The following is a 17513-nucleotide window of genomic DNA, read 5'->3' as shown; positions in this document are numbered from 1 at the left end:
AAAATCAAATCAGTTCAACCATTAGCTGCCGAAGTCAAATATTGACCGAATGAAGTGTGGCATCGCATTAAGGCCTCTAACAAGTCTCTAATCATCCAACTCGCGTCTTCCATCTAGCATATTGCGCTGTTACCCTGATACAGCTTTTCATAACAGGTGTCAGATGCACATGAAGCCACACCAATATCTAGTGGAGCAGACTTCATACATCCGTGACCCAGCATGTCCATTTCTGTGATCAGCAGCGCAGTGAAGACGTAGAACAACTCATAATGCACATATTAGCCGGAAAGAAAGGAATGAAATCTAGCAGCAAGAAACAAGAACGCAGAGTATCTTATCCTGATCTGCCTCCTCTAGCAGAACGATGATACAAATCAGTCCCCGGCATTGAAAATCAAACAGGCATTGATCATTTTTCGACACCCTTTGAGAATTCATCTCCAATGCAACTCGCAGAATCTACTAATATTGTCTTGCGTGGTGGTTGGTATCCACATTCTCAGTCCTCTATCAAGCACAATACGTCTCAATGACTTGCACCTAGCCGTGTATTCTAGGTCATCTGCGCATATATTGTAGCAAGAAGCCAACACTAGACCTTCCAAACTCCTATGGTTCGCAAAAGCGCGAATGCCAGCTTCAGTTATCAATTCACATCCTGTGAAATCAACTGCCACCAAGTTCTTGCTGTGCTCTGCAAGTGCAATCACTGTTGCATCTGATACATTAACCATCCACGACAAATTCAACTTCCTTAGAGTTTGAATTTCCGCTATTGCCGAGCATCCTGTGTCCGTCACCTTAGGCCCACATTCTGCTAAATTTAGCTCCTCCAGATGATGAATTTTCTGCAGAAGACGCACGCCGGAGTCCGTGATTCGATCGCATTCTGTCAAGATAAGCATTTTCAAGGACTTGGAAGAAGATCCCGACGCTAAATATGACAACCCGCGATCCGTGATCAAGCAACAGCCTTCCAAACTCAGACCAGCAATACAAATCACCCCAGAAATTGCTTCAAGGGCTTCGTCTGTAATCAAATTACACCCACCCAAGTCCAAATGCCTCAGATGCTTCGCTGAACTACAAATTGAAATAACTCCATCGTTCCCAATGTTCCTTCTTCTCCTGAGCGAAACTTCAGACAACCTGCTACACCCGGCTGCCAAGGCGCCCACACCGTCGTCTCCGATGTCCTCGAAACACGATGATTCGTCCGAATAACCGGGAATTCCTTGCTTTGGTCTGAAATTGAGATTAATGACCTCGAGTTTGGGGCAAAATTGGGCTAAAATTTGAAGGTGATGGTCGGTGACTAATTTTGGAGATTCGAATTTGCGAATATTTGGGAATCTGGGCAAGATGGTTGGCAGTGAGTCAGGTTCAAGGATCCGTATGAAGGAACGGGTCAGGCCTTCCAGACGCAGCCAGTGCTTGCAGACTTGGGCGAAGGACTTCCTGTCGTTTCCGTCGCAGAGCCATTTCAGGACCGAACCTAATTCGTCGTCACCCAAAGGAGACATCAGCCAGCTGCGTTCTTCGTCCACCCTTCACCGTTCCCTTCCGCACGGAATCTTGTTATAACATATGATTCTTCTGAACCTGACCGATCAAGTAAAGATGATCAAAATGAAACACATGCGTATCTTATGAATCCATCAGATGAGAAACCCAGGGTTGGCCAAAGAAGATGAGAAACCAAGGTCAAAAAAGAGAGGTGAGAAATTGTTTTACATATCTTGTACCCCTGCGGGAATGCCTTGAGCCTAGAGGAAAATATATTTTGAAAAAAAAAAACAAAATACGTTTTTTAAGGTAAATAGGTGTATGATATGCATGTAAATTTTATATTACGTAATGATGATTGTAAATATTAAAGGGTTTGTCACAAAATGCAAAGGTGATGGGAAAAAAAAATAAAGACACTTGAGTTGCGTCATTTGTAGCTCATAAATAATATGACTCGACATGAATTTCATGTTGTTCGCAAATGTGCGTGTGTGTGTGTGAAATTTATATTTCATTGTAATTAGTATGTGGGCTGTGCAATGCACGCAATGTGAAAAAAATTAAAATAAATAATAATAATTAATAATTATTGACACTATAAGATATTATTTGGTGAAAATAATTTTTAAGTGCTAGTTATTGATATTTACATTGTACAAACTAATTCCAAATTTAAATTTGTAAATATTACAATAATATTTATAATTAATTTTTAAATAAAATAATTTGTGATGCACATGATATTTTTAAGTATACATTTTGTGATTGTAATTATGATACAATTAAAATCAATTAAATTTAAAGTAATCTTTAAAATAAGTTTGAAAATAATAAATCAATAATTAGTATTTTATTAATTTAAAAAAATGAAAATGGTTTAAATTAATTTTTGATCGATTCGTTTTTCACTAAATTTTGTAAATGATTATTATATTTTATTGACTAAAATGCATAAAACTCTTTTAAATTTTGAAATATTTACATATGACTCTTCATATATTTAAAAGTTTATTTATTTTTTTTAAAATCCCATACTGTTAATCATATTATTTTTTTATAAGAGTTAAAATGTCATCTAATAAAAAATTATTAAATAAGATATTATATTATAAAATTATGCTAAATAATTTTTTATATTTCTTGAATAGTTGATGAATTGATAATAGCCAAAGCAAATGTTGTTATCATCATATAAAGTTTTAAATATTTACATTTGTATTAGTTTTATCTTTTTTTATTATCAATGGTGCATAATTCTCTTGAATTAAAAGATAAATTAATCTAGCCTAGTAATTTTTAAAATTTTAAACATTTTAGCCATGAGCATTACATTAATCTAACGTGAAAATATAAATAAAAATTTATCTTTTAAAATAATAAAATCATGCACCATTGATAACAAAAAAATGTGGATAAAACTAATATAAACATAAACATTTAAAATTTTATATGATGATAATAATATTTTTTTTTTTGTTATCAATATCTCAAATATTCAAAAAATATATCTTACAAATAGTTATGTGTAATATTTGTGTTCAATAATATTTTAACCCTCGTAAAAAAATAAATATAATTAATAATAAGAGGTTTTGAACAATAAAATTAAAGATTATGAAGTTAATTTTAAATTTTTAAATGTGAGAGATTATATACAACTGTTTTAAAATTTAGAGAAGTTTAATGTATTTTGGCCTATTTTATTGATTTTAAAAGAACTTGATCTAGATGAAAGAGGAATGAATATAGGAAACAAAATATCACAATTGCCAAAAAATTAATTTAAAAATCTTGAATTTTTCTAATTTAAATGCATTCAACTATTTTTATATGTTTTATATTAAGTTTTTACTTTACTTTTAACATTGACTTCACTTCTTATGATACATTAGAGAAGTAGGAGCAAAAGAATCTATTAATTAATTTTTCATTAATTTTAAATTTTATTTATTATTTGAAATTGGAAATTAGAAATGAGAAAATTAGCTCAAGGGTCTCAAAAAATAAAAATCTCATAAATTATTGATGACATTTTTAAATATTTTAAAATATGACCTACTTATAAAATTAACTAGATGTGTTTTTTCTTTCTTCTTCTTAGAATAAATTTATTATTGAAATAAAATATATCTAATTTAACTAATCTTTAATTGACTGGATCTTTCACTTAATCATCAAAAGGCGTATTGTGCATGCTCTTTCTCTGATATATCATTTCTAAATTTTTTCCATCAAATTTTTAATTTAATTTTCTTGAATCATCATATTTATTTCTCGCACATTGCTTTTTTCTTTGTTAGAATTTTTTATCTGACTTGCTTTGATTACCATCTTTATCACAAAGTTTTTCCTCTCTCTTTCTCTATTTTTCCGAACTATCATGAAAATAACATTAGACATTAAAGAGAAAATTTCATTACTATATCATTGATATATTAATAATAAACAAATTGATAAGTTTTTATTAATATAGCTTATATATCAATGATATACAATAATATATCATGCAGATTAATATAACCAGACAATCAAACTTGTTTATAATTGATATACAGTCGTATATCAATGAGGTAATATCATAGATAAGTCACACAAAAAATACATAATCATTTGCCTAAAGCAAATCAAACACAGTCCACAAAATTTTTAGACTCTTAGCTTATCACAAAAAATCAAATACCTAAACTTATAAAATAAAAAATATGAATCTGTAGCTTAGTTTCCCCGCTGCTGTGCTCCTTTTTGTCAAGTACTATTAATGTATCTCATATTGCATTTGTCTCTCGACATAGTAATTATGGCTCACTCACACTGCTCTGCTATTTTGCATTCGTCTTTTTCACATTGAGTTTCATCTTTTCTCTCGCATCTGTCTCTCTCGTTTTAGATATTTCTTGCATTTTGAATCTCCTAATATTTGAAAAAAGCAGCTATTAAAAAAGACATTTTTGTAAGTTAATTATAATCTAAAGATTAAAAAAGTCATTTTTAAAATTTAAGATAGGATAGGTTATTTCTTTTATTTGATATTATAATATAGACTATCTATATAAAAGACTTGTTAGAAATTATGAATATGCAGATTAGAAGTTGAAATAATGAAAAAATATTTGGAAATACGATAGCTTCACCTATTTTAAAATTTTAGAATAACAAATAAATAAAGTAAGACAAAGTTAGACGTCTTCGTTAAATGTTATTTATAGTTATACTCTTTTAAGAAGTTGAGATAATGAGGAGACATTTAAGAATAAGGCAGGTTTATATATCTTTAAAAATTAGAAATTAAAACATAAATCAAGCAAAATACAATTAGAGACATATGTCATCATGAGATATTGATTATGGTTCTACTTTTAGATATATATATATATATATATAATATACCAATATGATAGATTGGTGATTTATTAGTTTACCTTTGGTGTAGAAACATTTGGCCCAAAAATAACAGAAACGGAAAATGTGAAATAAATTATATGCATTATTACGTTATTGGCGTGTTTATCTGATGTCAAACAAAATGACATGCTTGTCTTTTGATGATAAAACTTTCAGTTGAAGGAAAGGTTAAAGTGTAGACGTTTAACTTGTTATAGAACTTCATGGTGTTTGATTATCTCAAGAGCAGGGGACCCGCAATAGTAATGATGACAGTGATAATGGTTATATAATCAACCATTGGAATTAAACTAGCTAGAGTGGTTTGTATTTATAAACAGTATAAATTAAAAAAGCATGGCCGAAGGCAATAATGCAATACAAATCAAATGGGATCAGGATTAGGACTTGTTTGGTGGGAAGCTTGGATTTACTAACTACCCCACGGCATTAGAGATATAAATTAAAGCGAAAGTGATAAAGATAATGCGTGTTTCCAAGCTATAGCGTTCACCAACTCACCTAAATTAGCGAGGAAGCTAAAGTTACACCTTTAATTGCACGAAAAATATAATCTTTAACTTTTATAATTTTATTGAGTTTTATTTTTAAATTTTTATAATTTTTTTAATATCTTCAGTCCTCGTAATTTTAAAAAGGTTGAGTAATTTTTGTTTTTTAAATCCCTATAATTTTCATTTTTTTAGTGATTTTAGTTCCTATAGGATTGAAAATATTAAAAAAATTATAAAGACTATAAATAAAATTTGATAAAACTATAAAAATTAAAAATTATATTTTTCTCTTAATTGTATGCCATTTATATTTTTATGTTAAATGAGATTTCCTTCTGATGAGATTTCCTTCTGATGAGATTTTTGCCCACACCTGAAGCCATCGACATTCCCACCCAACCTAATTTCCTTACCATTATTCGGTGCGGCGTGGGTGCATTTGTACTGCCCGTCTAAAAAAAAAAAAAAAACTCTTTATACCATACAAGGACTGATGACTACAAAATTGTCAAATTCGATGTTGACATTGAATTTTAGATATTTTCATATGCTTACCATGGGAAAAACCAATATAACCAGATTTATTTTGAACAGCATCACGTGACGAACAGAACCAGCAAAAAAGAAAAAAAGAAAAAAAAAAGCTTTAACTGTTGTCCTCATAGCATCTAACTTATTTTTTCAAATATTAAAGATTATTTTTATTTTTTAACTTTACTCGAAAACTCATTTAAAAATTTTAAATTTAATTATAGATTAATTATGTCTTTTAACATTAAATATTTCCTTATTTGTTATCCTGATATTAAAAACACTTAAGATTTGTTAGTCATCAATGAATCTTACTATTTTTAAAATATTTTTTATTAAATCAAGAGTCATTTTGCCCTTCAACTTTTATTTGAGAAGTTAGTAGACAACCTCAACTTAAATATTTTGTATTGAAAAATATAATGCAGAGTCCATTGATGATTAATTAACAATGAGAAAACACAAGATAATGAGAAAGAGAATCTATAAAATTGAGAAAAAAATTAACCTATAGTTAAATTTAAAATTCTTAGTGGCCTTTTGAATAAAATTGAAGGATAAAAATAACTTTTAATATTTTTACTTATCAATGAGGTGGAGAGACGTTTCCAAGTAAATATTGTTTTAAAATTGGCTTTGTTTGGTAAAAAGAAGAAGAAGAAGTAAATATTGTTTTTAATGACACATCCTTTATCAAGGTATGCATTTTCAATTTTTCTGCATTGTCGTTTGAGAGAAGACAACAGGTTAGAAGTAAATTGTATGTATTTTCATGCCCATAATATAAAATATAACAAACAAGACATATTTTTCATTGCTTTTCAACAGTAATGTTATTTGCGGTGAATTTTGTTATATATGACCACGATGAATAAACATAATTTTTTAATACTGCATAAAGCTTGCAACAACAAAAAAAAAAAAAAAACCACATGAGAGGGGATATATTATATGGTTAAGAATCCAGGCACATCAATCACCACATCCCATCCTTAAGATATTCACACCACTACATTAATTTAACATTGAGCAGGTGGCACATCACCCTTATGAGTTATTGAGTTATTAGAGCATCCAGAAAAGTATGGATAACAGCTTTTTTTGAATGAAAATGGGGCACATGAGTCAAAGTGAGAATGATAATTAAGGAATACCGAATTTGGAAAAGGGAATACTGAATTTGGGCATGTTAGTGTTGAAGAAATCTTAATATTAATATTCTCATGGGGTTTTTATTTATGATTCTCCCTGAATCAAAAAAGACACACACAGTTTATTTCCATGAAAATGAGAACTATAATTGGCTTACCTACACAAAATGAAGCGAACTCGATTCATTTCCATGGAAGAGATATCTTGCTCAGTCAATAACTCTATACGAATGTAAATTAAAGCAGCATCAAATCTAGTAAGCAAATTAATGGCTTCAACATAGTTAAAGCAAATCTTGACTTTATACTTGCCCAAGTGGTGGCCAATGTAATTGCTGGAAGGAAATGGCCAGTAAGTATGTATCAAAGTTGAAACCAATAATCCAGTTAGTTTGGTTATCTCTAATTATGCCATTACATTTAAAAATTCCATCTCTATAAGAACCATCAACATCAAGTCTAACTTCATTCTCATCACCTGGTGAAACCCAATGAGTTTGGTAATTCTTAATTTAAAGGCACAGGCAAAGAAGTAAAATTAGTGATAAGGTTGAGGTCATACTTGATTATCTGCACAGCAGCAACGCTTGATATGTCCTAATCCTCCTCCTCGTTTGAAAAGGCTTTCCTGCATCCAGGGAGGTGTCGCTTGTTTTCTAATCACATTCATTTCCGTAACAGAGTCTTGCAATTCGTAAACCTTTTGCTTGTATTAAAAAACCACACTAGCCACATGGGATTAATTACTTAAATTTGATGCAATATTCAGTAAATTAAAAAGAAAATGAAATATACCTATTTTTAATTTGTTAAATATATGTTTAATTTATTTCTTAAAAAAAAAGTTTTTTTGTCTGTGCGCCAAAAAAATTAATGAAGCGATTCAAGGAGTGCATAGTCGGGGAGGGAAGCCAAGGGTTCGGTGGCATGCATCCGCTAAAAAATAGATGCCAAGATTAATTAAGACCATGATACAGAGACAATACATGTCCCCTCTCATCTCTACACAAGACAAACTCTAAAACTAAAAGACAGAGTTAGAATAATCAATATTTTTATATTATTTATCTATTATCGTTTAAATAATTATCATGAAAAAACAAATTAAAATTTAAATATTTTTTAATGATTTTAAAAATATAACTATGATTATTAACAAGCACAAAATTAATTTAATTATAATAGTTAAATACTAAAAGGATTAGCAAACATGGAAAGCATCCTCCTCAGTAAACAAGACACGTGTATGCAAGAATGAAAGGCAGGGACCAGTAACGGGGTGGGCACATGAAAGGACCCCCCAGCCACCCTATCTCCAGCGTATCTATTTCATACCATATTCCTATTGTCCCATTATGCATCATCTGCCCTCTCCAAATCTGTTATCAAAACTAATAATCAGCGTTTTCATTTCTTTCTGTATAAATTTCACGTTTTACCGTTCATCCATCTCATGTGCCTATCAGTTCTCATTATATTATTTTTTATAGCAGCGGATTTCAATTTCAACCATGTCACGTGGATATAATGTTTTTTCCTAGGGATTAACATGCTTATTTTGTTGAATTATATTCACAATCTGTTCCCCCCCCCCCGGTCTATATACTATGTATTTCATACCTTTTTTTGACACATAATTTCGTACCTTTTTTATAATTATTTAATTCAGTCACGTTTAAACATTTTTTTCCACATTTATATGAATTTAAATTTAAACCCGAGACATTGTACTTGAGTAGTCTTAGTTTTGCTGACGAAATATTGTAACATGTTTTTCGTTTGATAACACATGCATTTGAGCAGTTGGATTAACATGCATCCGTGTACTCATACGGGCATTTAGGTGAACGATAGACAAGAGGCTCAGTATTAATATGATCGTAGTCTCTTACATTCATCCACATTAAAATCGTATAAAAAAAGTAATCTCGTTTCTCAGTACTCGTTAAGTAATAATCGAGAAGCTTCGGCATTTGATTTTTTTCAAATTAAAATGCTCGTAACCTTGTTAAATAGTGGTCCCGTCAAATCAAATCAAACTATTACGGTGATGTTAATCCGAGCAATAATCCCAAAAGCTTGATGCATCTTAACCCTAAACTTCATGTTAAAGAGAGAATAATAAACAAGATAAAGAACAGAAAGGAAGGAGTCGAGAGGCGGATAAAGCCAGCACGCTGTCGCTTCCTTTTTACTTTGTTGCCCGTTTTAAGGCTGGATTTCAGTGCTGTGCACAGTAAAAGAAAACAAAACTGTGTAAAAGAAAATAGACAAAACGAAAATATAGACATATTAAATTTTCAAATAATGAAGGCATTATCAAATATAGACATATTAAAATTAATTTTTTTTTAAATAATAATGATTAATATAAAAATAATCATTTAAAAATAATAATATTTGGATTAAAGGGCTAGAAAGATACTCCCTATGTTAAAAATATAAGACATTTTTAATCAAATCTAATCTCTTAATAAAATAGTTACCTTCGTTCAAACTAACTCTATCTTTTTACATTTATCCCTATTAAATACCCTACAATAAATTTTAAGTTATTATCAAAAGAGGTAATTAAAAAAAATAAAAATTACATCTTGAAATATTAAAAATATTTTATATTTTTAAACATTTAATCCCTGAAAAAATGTCTTATATTTTTAAACAGAAAAAATAATTTATAAAATTAAAAGATTAAATTAAAATTTATATAAAGTTAAAAGATTTAAAATATATTATGGTTGATAAATATATACACAAAATTTTTTTCATTAGATAAATTACATAGCCAAATCCCAGCGGTGCGTGTCGTTGGATGAAAGTACCGTCTCATTTCAGTTTTTTTTTTTTTTGATACTATCTGTGTTTTTATGTATTGACAGTTTACTGGCCATATTAAACAAAGCAAAATGAAGATAATTTTATTGCAGACGTTTATTACCCTTAAAGTTAAAATTAATGGAAAACTATTATTAATTATTAATTATTAATTTGTACCGAATATTGTAGTTCCTGATGAACGCCTACTTTATTTGGAGATTTTTAGGGTCCGTTTGGATTTCAGTTGGGTATAATAGATTATGAAAATAATTGATTAAGTAGTAGATTTTAATCATAATTGATTATGTTATAACGCAATCTGTTTGGATACTGTTTTTCTAAAATTAATTTTAACAAAATTGAAGTTATTTGGATAATTTAATTAAAATTAATTTTTAACTATATAAATTACTATATAATTTAATTTTTAAATATCAAATATTAATTTTTTGAATATACAAAGTTTAAATTTTATTAAGAAAAAAAAAGGAAAAAGAAGAGAGTTTAATTTTATTTTTATTAAATTATGTGCTTTTTTTGTAATTTTTTCATGGGCCTTTCTTTGTAATTTTCCCTAACATTTTTGACAAATTTTTTGCGAAAAGCTGGTGGGAGGAGCTTATTAAAAAACGCGCGTTTTGTGTTTTTAATCAATTTTTACGTTTTTCTGCTGTTTGGATATTTTGTTTAAAAAATCAATTCTGGAGCTGAAAACGCGCGTTTCTCCTCAATCCAAACACACGCTTAAACGTTCGCGTGCGTTCATTCTTTATCCACAGGTGGTTTTACCAAAATAACAAAGACAAGTGAACGGAGTAAAAGAAGAGTTCAATCTATTTACCGCCATGCACTAGATAGGCTTAAATGATAATTTGTACCCTGGTGAAACTAAGGCCTAGGGTCAGGGTGCGAGATATCTCAATTTAAAAATTATTATTATGATTTTAAAAGCAACTACATTAAACCTGTATTTTAAAAACCGAATCGAACAATGAACTCAAAAGATTAGTGAGTTATAGGTCTCATAGTTTAACCAGTTAGACCGATAATTGAACTAGTAATATAATAATTAAATAAACATAAATTTTATATAGATATATATTAAAAACGGGTCAAAATGGTTCACCATTTGAAGTTTCGGGTTTTTACTCTAGGTCTTGAAGAACTGCTCAAGTCAACTACTAGAACGGGTCAAATAGTTAAACTACATCATTTTTTTTTCCAGGTGACAATCAAACCGTCCAGGTCTTCAAACATTGCATCAAACAAGAAATATAAAAATATAAGTAAAATTATGTATATTTTTATTTGGAAACAATACATTGAGGATTTCTTTGCACCAAAACTATGTTGAGAAAGTTGATATACTGTTTAATTTGAAAAGAAGAAAAATAAAACTATTACCAACAACTTTAATTTGTTGTGCTTGGATTTTATTATAAAATAAATAACTCTTGATCCATTATTTTAATAATATGTCTAACAAGTATAATTTGTTAGGTTTAAATTTATGGAGTATGAGTTAAAATATCATTCATTTAAGAAGTTTTTGAACTCAAATACTTTTCTACCAAGTCTAGAGGGTCCAAAATTCTAAAACTAAAGGTGCATGATTGTAATTTTTACATGCCACTTGTGTAATTTGCCCCATGTGAGGGATGTATTTGCCCTTTAACATGCACATGGCTCCGCTAGTGCCCTGAACTATAAGATTCGAGATTATTTGAATCTTAAACTCAACTCATAAACAATTATATTTAGGACAATCTAACTTGTATCATTAATTTTAATTTAACGCCTGTTACTTTTAAGTGGCTAGCTTAATATAACTTTCCTCTCCCTGATTTGAGGCTCACTACTCTCATAAGTAGCATGTTTTCTCCCTCAACTCTCTCTCTCTCTCTTCCCCCAAGCTTTGCCTTCTTGTCTTTACAATCCACGAGCTCTTGGCTCGACATGATGCCGCGGACAAGGTCTTTGAGCTTGGCTCGAGTCTTCTAATTTTTCTTGTCAAATTCTACCTCTATAAAAGGGTTAGCCAATCCTTCTCCATCTCTAGTCATCAAATTGCTTGCATCGAGAACTTCCTTGTCCATGCTCGAGCAGAGCTGTTGCATGAAAGGCAAGATGCAGATGGCCTGTGGAGGAAACACCTGAGATGGGAACCACTACTCAAAGATTGGATGGAGCCATGCACCGACACAATCAACCTTTCATTTCCCAAACGTCTTTAACACAATATGCATGGACTTGAGCCGATTGTCACTAAGGGTGGAGAAGCTATGCAAAAAGGTGTGTTTGATCTACAAAATGGTGTTTTTGAAAGAAAGGCCATGCATGACGTGTACTTCATAATGAAGTGAGGTAGGAATTTGGTTAAACTTTGAATAATGCCATCGTACAATACCATGAAGTTCTGACTTGTTGCTCACGTGAAGTGCACATGTCTCTCATTTCCCCTGTAGAGTACTAATTTAGCCACAGTGGCAATTTGCCTAGCCTTTATTACTCTCGCAGGAGGAAGGGTGCCTCCCCCACAATAAGGCCATTAGCACCACCATACTGCTCCATTGTTCTCATGAAATCCCAATTCACAAGATCGCTAGATTGTGTCGTGGCCATAAGGACACGCTGGTAGGATTGGGTCTAGGGCATTATTGAATAGGAGAGAGAGTAAAGATAATAAGACTCACTTCCATATTAAGCTTCATCATGTTCTATGCTGACGATGACTTCCCTTCTCTCCCAATAAGGGAGAGAAAGGGGGAAAAAATCCATGTGGGGAAAAAATCCATGTGAGTTCCACTACTTAAAAAAAATGATTGTATTTATTTTCAAATCAATGGCAAGGGCTAAATTGTCCTGAGTTTAATTGTTCATGATTTAAAATGTATTAAAGACAAGTTTAAATTAAATTACTCCTGAATTTATAATTTAAGATTCAAACTATTAGTTAGCCATACTATATAAGTACAACATTCACCTCCCTGCAGCTATTTTTATCCCGTGTAGTCAATATAATGCAATTACTATACTTTTCCAAAACCCGTGAACTGTATACTTTATAATACTGTTCCAATTCAGAAGACATTTTTTAGTAAAATTATACTCCTTTATTTAAAAATATAAAACATTTTTAATTGAATTTCACCCCTCAATAAAGTAATTATCTACTTTCAAACTAACACTATCTTTTAATATTTACCCCTATTAAACATCCTATAATAAATATAAATTATTCATCAATAGCGGCATTTAAAAAAAAAGACAATGATTACATCTTAAAAGGTTCAAAATGTCTTACATTTTAACATCCAACTCCTAAAAATGCCTTATATTTTTAAACAAAGGGAGTATATGTTAATAAAATTCATTAAACATGTATTGCAGTCTTATTTTTTAAACAAAAGTATAAGTTTTTAAAAATGCCATTTAGTTAACATAATCTTATTTAAGTAAAGAGATAAAATATAATAAGAAGGAACAGTAATTTTAGAACAGGTATAATAAGCAAAAACTTTATTTTTATTAAACTATTTTACATTTTAAGATGTGGAATCACCTTAATTTTTTTGTAAAATAAATTGGAACTAAGGGAATGATGACTTTCGCTCCTTGTTTCTCATCTATCCGCGCCAGGGTCAACGCGGAATTCTTCAAACAAAAAAAAAAAAAAAAAAAAATTTTGAATGAGGACCCTTCAATCCAACTTATTTTTTGTCATAACTACTAAAACTTTAAAATTTTACTGTAAATGTGGGAGATTAAAATAAAATGAAAGAGATGATTGGGATGATTTTATTGTTTCTATTAAAATTAGGTGCATGAACAACTCGTAAAAAAAATTAACAACTAATACATGGAAAAAAAATAGTTGATATTGGTGAAATTTGCAATTCTTGTTCATCTTACGTCAATTGTTTTTTTTTTAGACAAATTGTTCATGGACTCAGCTTCACTTATTCATATTTATATTGGTACTATATTGTTAATAAAAATTACAAATTTTACATATATCAATTGTTTATTTTTCATACATCAATTATTAATCTCCCTATATGAGTTGTCCACTCACTTAACTTTACTAAAGATAATGGGGTCATTTTAACTATTTCTTTAATTTTATTTCAATCTCTTCAAAATGCAGTAAATTTTAAAATTTTAGAGGTTTTAACTAAAATTAAGTCTGAACAAAGGATCTTCATTGAAATTTTTTCTTAAAAAACATCACTGTACTAGTCTGACAGGACAAGCCGAAACCGTCAGCATAATTTACTTGAAATTTTGTCTGCAGTATTCTCCCTATGCTTTACCCTTAACATGTTAATTTTTATTGGCCAATTAACAGTTTAATGACCCCAGGGTTTTTTTTTTGGCAGGACATAAAAACCGTTTTTTTTTTTGTTGTTGGGAGGGGGATACGCAAGACAATAGGAGAGTTTCGAATATATATACACATATATATTTTGGACGGAGAGTTTCGAATATTAACGTTATAGCCTTGGGGCAAAGCCGTTGCTAATGCTCAGAAAAATAAACGTTACAGATATTTTCCTGTACTGGTCAACAAATCATATTGATGTTTTTACCTTCTTAAAGTATGAAAATACCCCAGCAACATACTCTCTTCATTTTTTATATAAGTAACATTTTAAAAAGTTTTTTTATCATTTATATAAGTCACTTTTTCTTAATTTTTATAATTTTTAATATATAATTTCAAAAATACCCTCTATCAAATTCTAAAAAGAAATGCAACATTTTAATTTTTTAAAAAACTACTCGTCCCACGCATGACACATCAAATTACTTCTTTTTAAAATGCAGGGAAAAATGAAAAATGATTTATTTGTAAGAAAATTTTATAATTTTAAGTAACCCATTTTAATTTCAATGAGTTAGTGAGAAGTATCTCATAAAAAGCATAGGAGGAGGACTACTATATAATGTACAGATGCCTTTGACTTTCCCAAAATAACGGCCCATTCGCCAGGCATTCGAATTCTCGCAATTCGCACATACGTTTATTATTTCCAACGACTTTTAAATAATTACAAGTTGGTTGTTCGCCAAAAAAAAAAAAAGTTAGTTGCTATCCTAATTTATTTTTGACCCCAAAATGTTGGCCTGTAGTTGAATCACTGTATCCTCATAACTATATTACACATCTCGCATGTGTTCACAGCTGTAGAATTTACATTCTCCTCGGCGGTCTACGGACTGCATATCATCTGGACCCAGACATGCTAAAAATATTTATTTACTATGGTGTGAATGTATTCATCCACGTGTCTGTTTGCTGGCGCACTGCAAATGGCCATTCATATTTTACAGGCTTCGCAGCATCTACGCGTTACGCGCTTCACTCGTTTCTTAAGAGACTGATATTGAAAAATATTTCATTTTCAGTGGTAATTATCCAATTAACTAGGTTATTTAGACATCTCTACGTATGTATATATATCTAGTGACGGAGAAGCCGTAAGTTAAGAGCAGCATTTCTCTCTCTCTCTCTCTCTATATATATGTGTGTGTGTGTGTAACAGTTAAGAGTAGCATTTTAATTTGATATATATATTTGACTTGTATTGAGCTTTCCCCTCTTTGATTCTATCAGATGTTGTCGTGTTATATTTATTTATTAAATTTAAAAATACGCCACTCAGGGTCTCTCAATTTTTATAAAAATTGCATGGCCTCGCATATAGATACATCAAACCATCAATCTTTTTGCTAGATATTTAATTGTGAGTATCAATTGCAAGTGAGTAAAAATAAATGAAGAGTTTTAAAATAAAATTTAATGTTTTTCTCTCACGTGAATAGATAGTAAAAAAAATATTCTTGATGGAAAATCATATAAAACAAGTGAAGTTTGATATTTTTCTATTTTGTGAATAGATAATAAATAAATATTGATGGAAAATATATTCCTTTTTTATGTAATTCCTACCTAAAATATATAGAAAATTAAAACAATAAAAACACAAATCTTAATTAATAAAAATATATAAATAAAGTTTCATAAAAAATTTCACGAAATATGAGGTAAGTGAGAGTGTCCCTAACCGGTAAATAAAGCATTTACTTGTAAAGAAGCAACTTCTGTGAATTTTATATTGATGGGTGTATACATTATTAATTTATATTAATATTTTTTTTTATGAATGCTGATTGTAATTTCATTTGATTTAGATAAGAAATTCTTAGATAAACCGGAAGCGCTACCTGACATGTTCGCAGACTAATATGAGCATGACACCTTATAATTTTTTTATCTGAATCGGCACTTACGACTCGACATTAATATTTCTTTTATTTAATTTATATATATTTTTATCTTCTTTAACTGCTCTTTCTTCCCCACAGGAAGACGCCAACGCCATTCTTCTTCGTCCCCGGTGAAGCTGCATACTGCATAGACGCCAATGTCACATTTTGATAAAACCGATGGATCTGCATCATCGAAGCCTTTGCCGAAGTTAATTAAATTGGAAAGCAGCATGTCTTTGGTTTCTGATGTGGAGCTCTCAATTTTCTAGCCAGAATAGATGTCACAGCCGCACGGACTGGATTGTCGAACTCCGACGGAGCCATCGATGGACACCTTCGACCAGGAGGTGGGTCTGATGTTCCACTTGTTGAAAGACAGGCCGGGAATCATCTCAAAGAACGTCGATCGAGAAGAGTTGGGTGGAATCATTCACGGCCATCAACATCGAGGACTGGAACTTCGTTTTTTGGATTGCGCATTCGGTCGGACCTGCGATTCTGGATCAGGTGCAGGTGAAGCTGGGTCTCAAGGAGGAGAAGCTGCGAATGACGAGGCACGTTCTAAGCTAGAGTTGTTGGATCAGGGCGAGTTAGAAGAACAAGCAAGACGAGTTCGTTTGGCGACGTCTTCACGAGGGGCGAAGAAGAATGGTATTGGCGGCTGGCTGAAGATGGATTCCTTTGAAGAAGAAAGAGCACATGAAAAAAAGAATTAAAATAATTTAAACAGTATAAATTACAAAAAAAAGAGAAATGTTAATGCCAAGAAAATAAACTGCCAGCTCGTATTAAAATTTTATGAACTGTCATGCTCAAATTAATCCATGTACGTATGACATGACACTCTAGGTTCATCTAAAAATTTATCAATCTATGTTGCCCTTTTTAGGTCATGTTAAATAAATATTAGAAAAAATAATATTTTAACTTGTTTGGCATGATGAAAGTCGTTTTCACTAAAAATGATGGAGTTAATTTTTACAATAAAACTTATGTTTTGTAATTTCATATTTTATTTTTATCTCTCATCTCCTTCTCATCACTCATCTCTGTTATTCTTTCATTTATTGTCTCCTGTTAACCTTTTGGTAAGTTGGCGGCAACTTTCTTTGTTGACAGTAGCGAGTCTCTTCCTCTCAATCTTCTTTTCCTTTGCAAACGGCAACAACAGCAATGATGTACAATGAGGATGAACATGAACTCTATGTCGCCGTCCTTGCCTAAAGATTTGCAATAGTGAGGATGAGGAACAATGATGATGCAATAACATACAACAGATTGCTAAGGAGTTTTTTGCCTCTTGAAAGGCGTGGTAGGCAGTGTAGTCAACTTC

At 30.7% G+C, this 17513-nt stretch overlaps 1 protein-coding gene across 1 annotated transcript; it reads right to left on the bottom strand.

The window, feature by feature from the left end:
• Positions 1–437: 437 nt before the first annotated feature.
• Positions 438–1526, bottom strand: LOC129294586 (F-box protein SKP2A-like). Its single transcript, XM_054933005.1, has one exon. The coding sequence runs from the start codon at positions 1524–1526 to the stop codon at positions 438–440; it is 1089 nt and encodes a 362-aa protein (XP_054788980.1).
• Positions 1527–17513: the final 15987 nt, after the last annotated feature.

The sequence above is a fragment of the Prosopis cineraria genome, unplaced genomic scaffold (assembly GCF_029017545.1).
Source record: "Prosopis cineraria cultivar Desert tree isolate PC_DT_omini unplaced genomic scaffold, ASM2901754v1 PC15, whole genome shotgun sequence".
Taxonomy (NCBI): Eukaryota; Viridiplantae; Streptophyta; class Magnoliopsida; order Fabales; family Fabaceae; genus Prosopis; species Prosopis cineraria.
The sequence above is the reverse complement of the archived record's forward strand: the minus strand, read 5'-3'. Positions and strand labels throughout refer to the sequence as shown.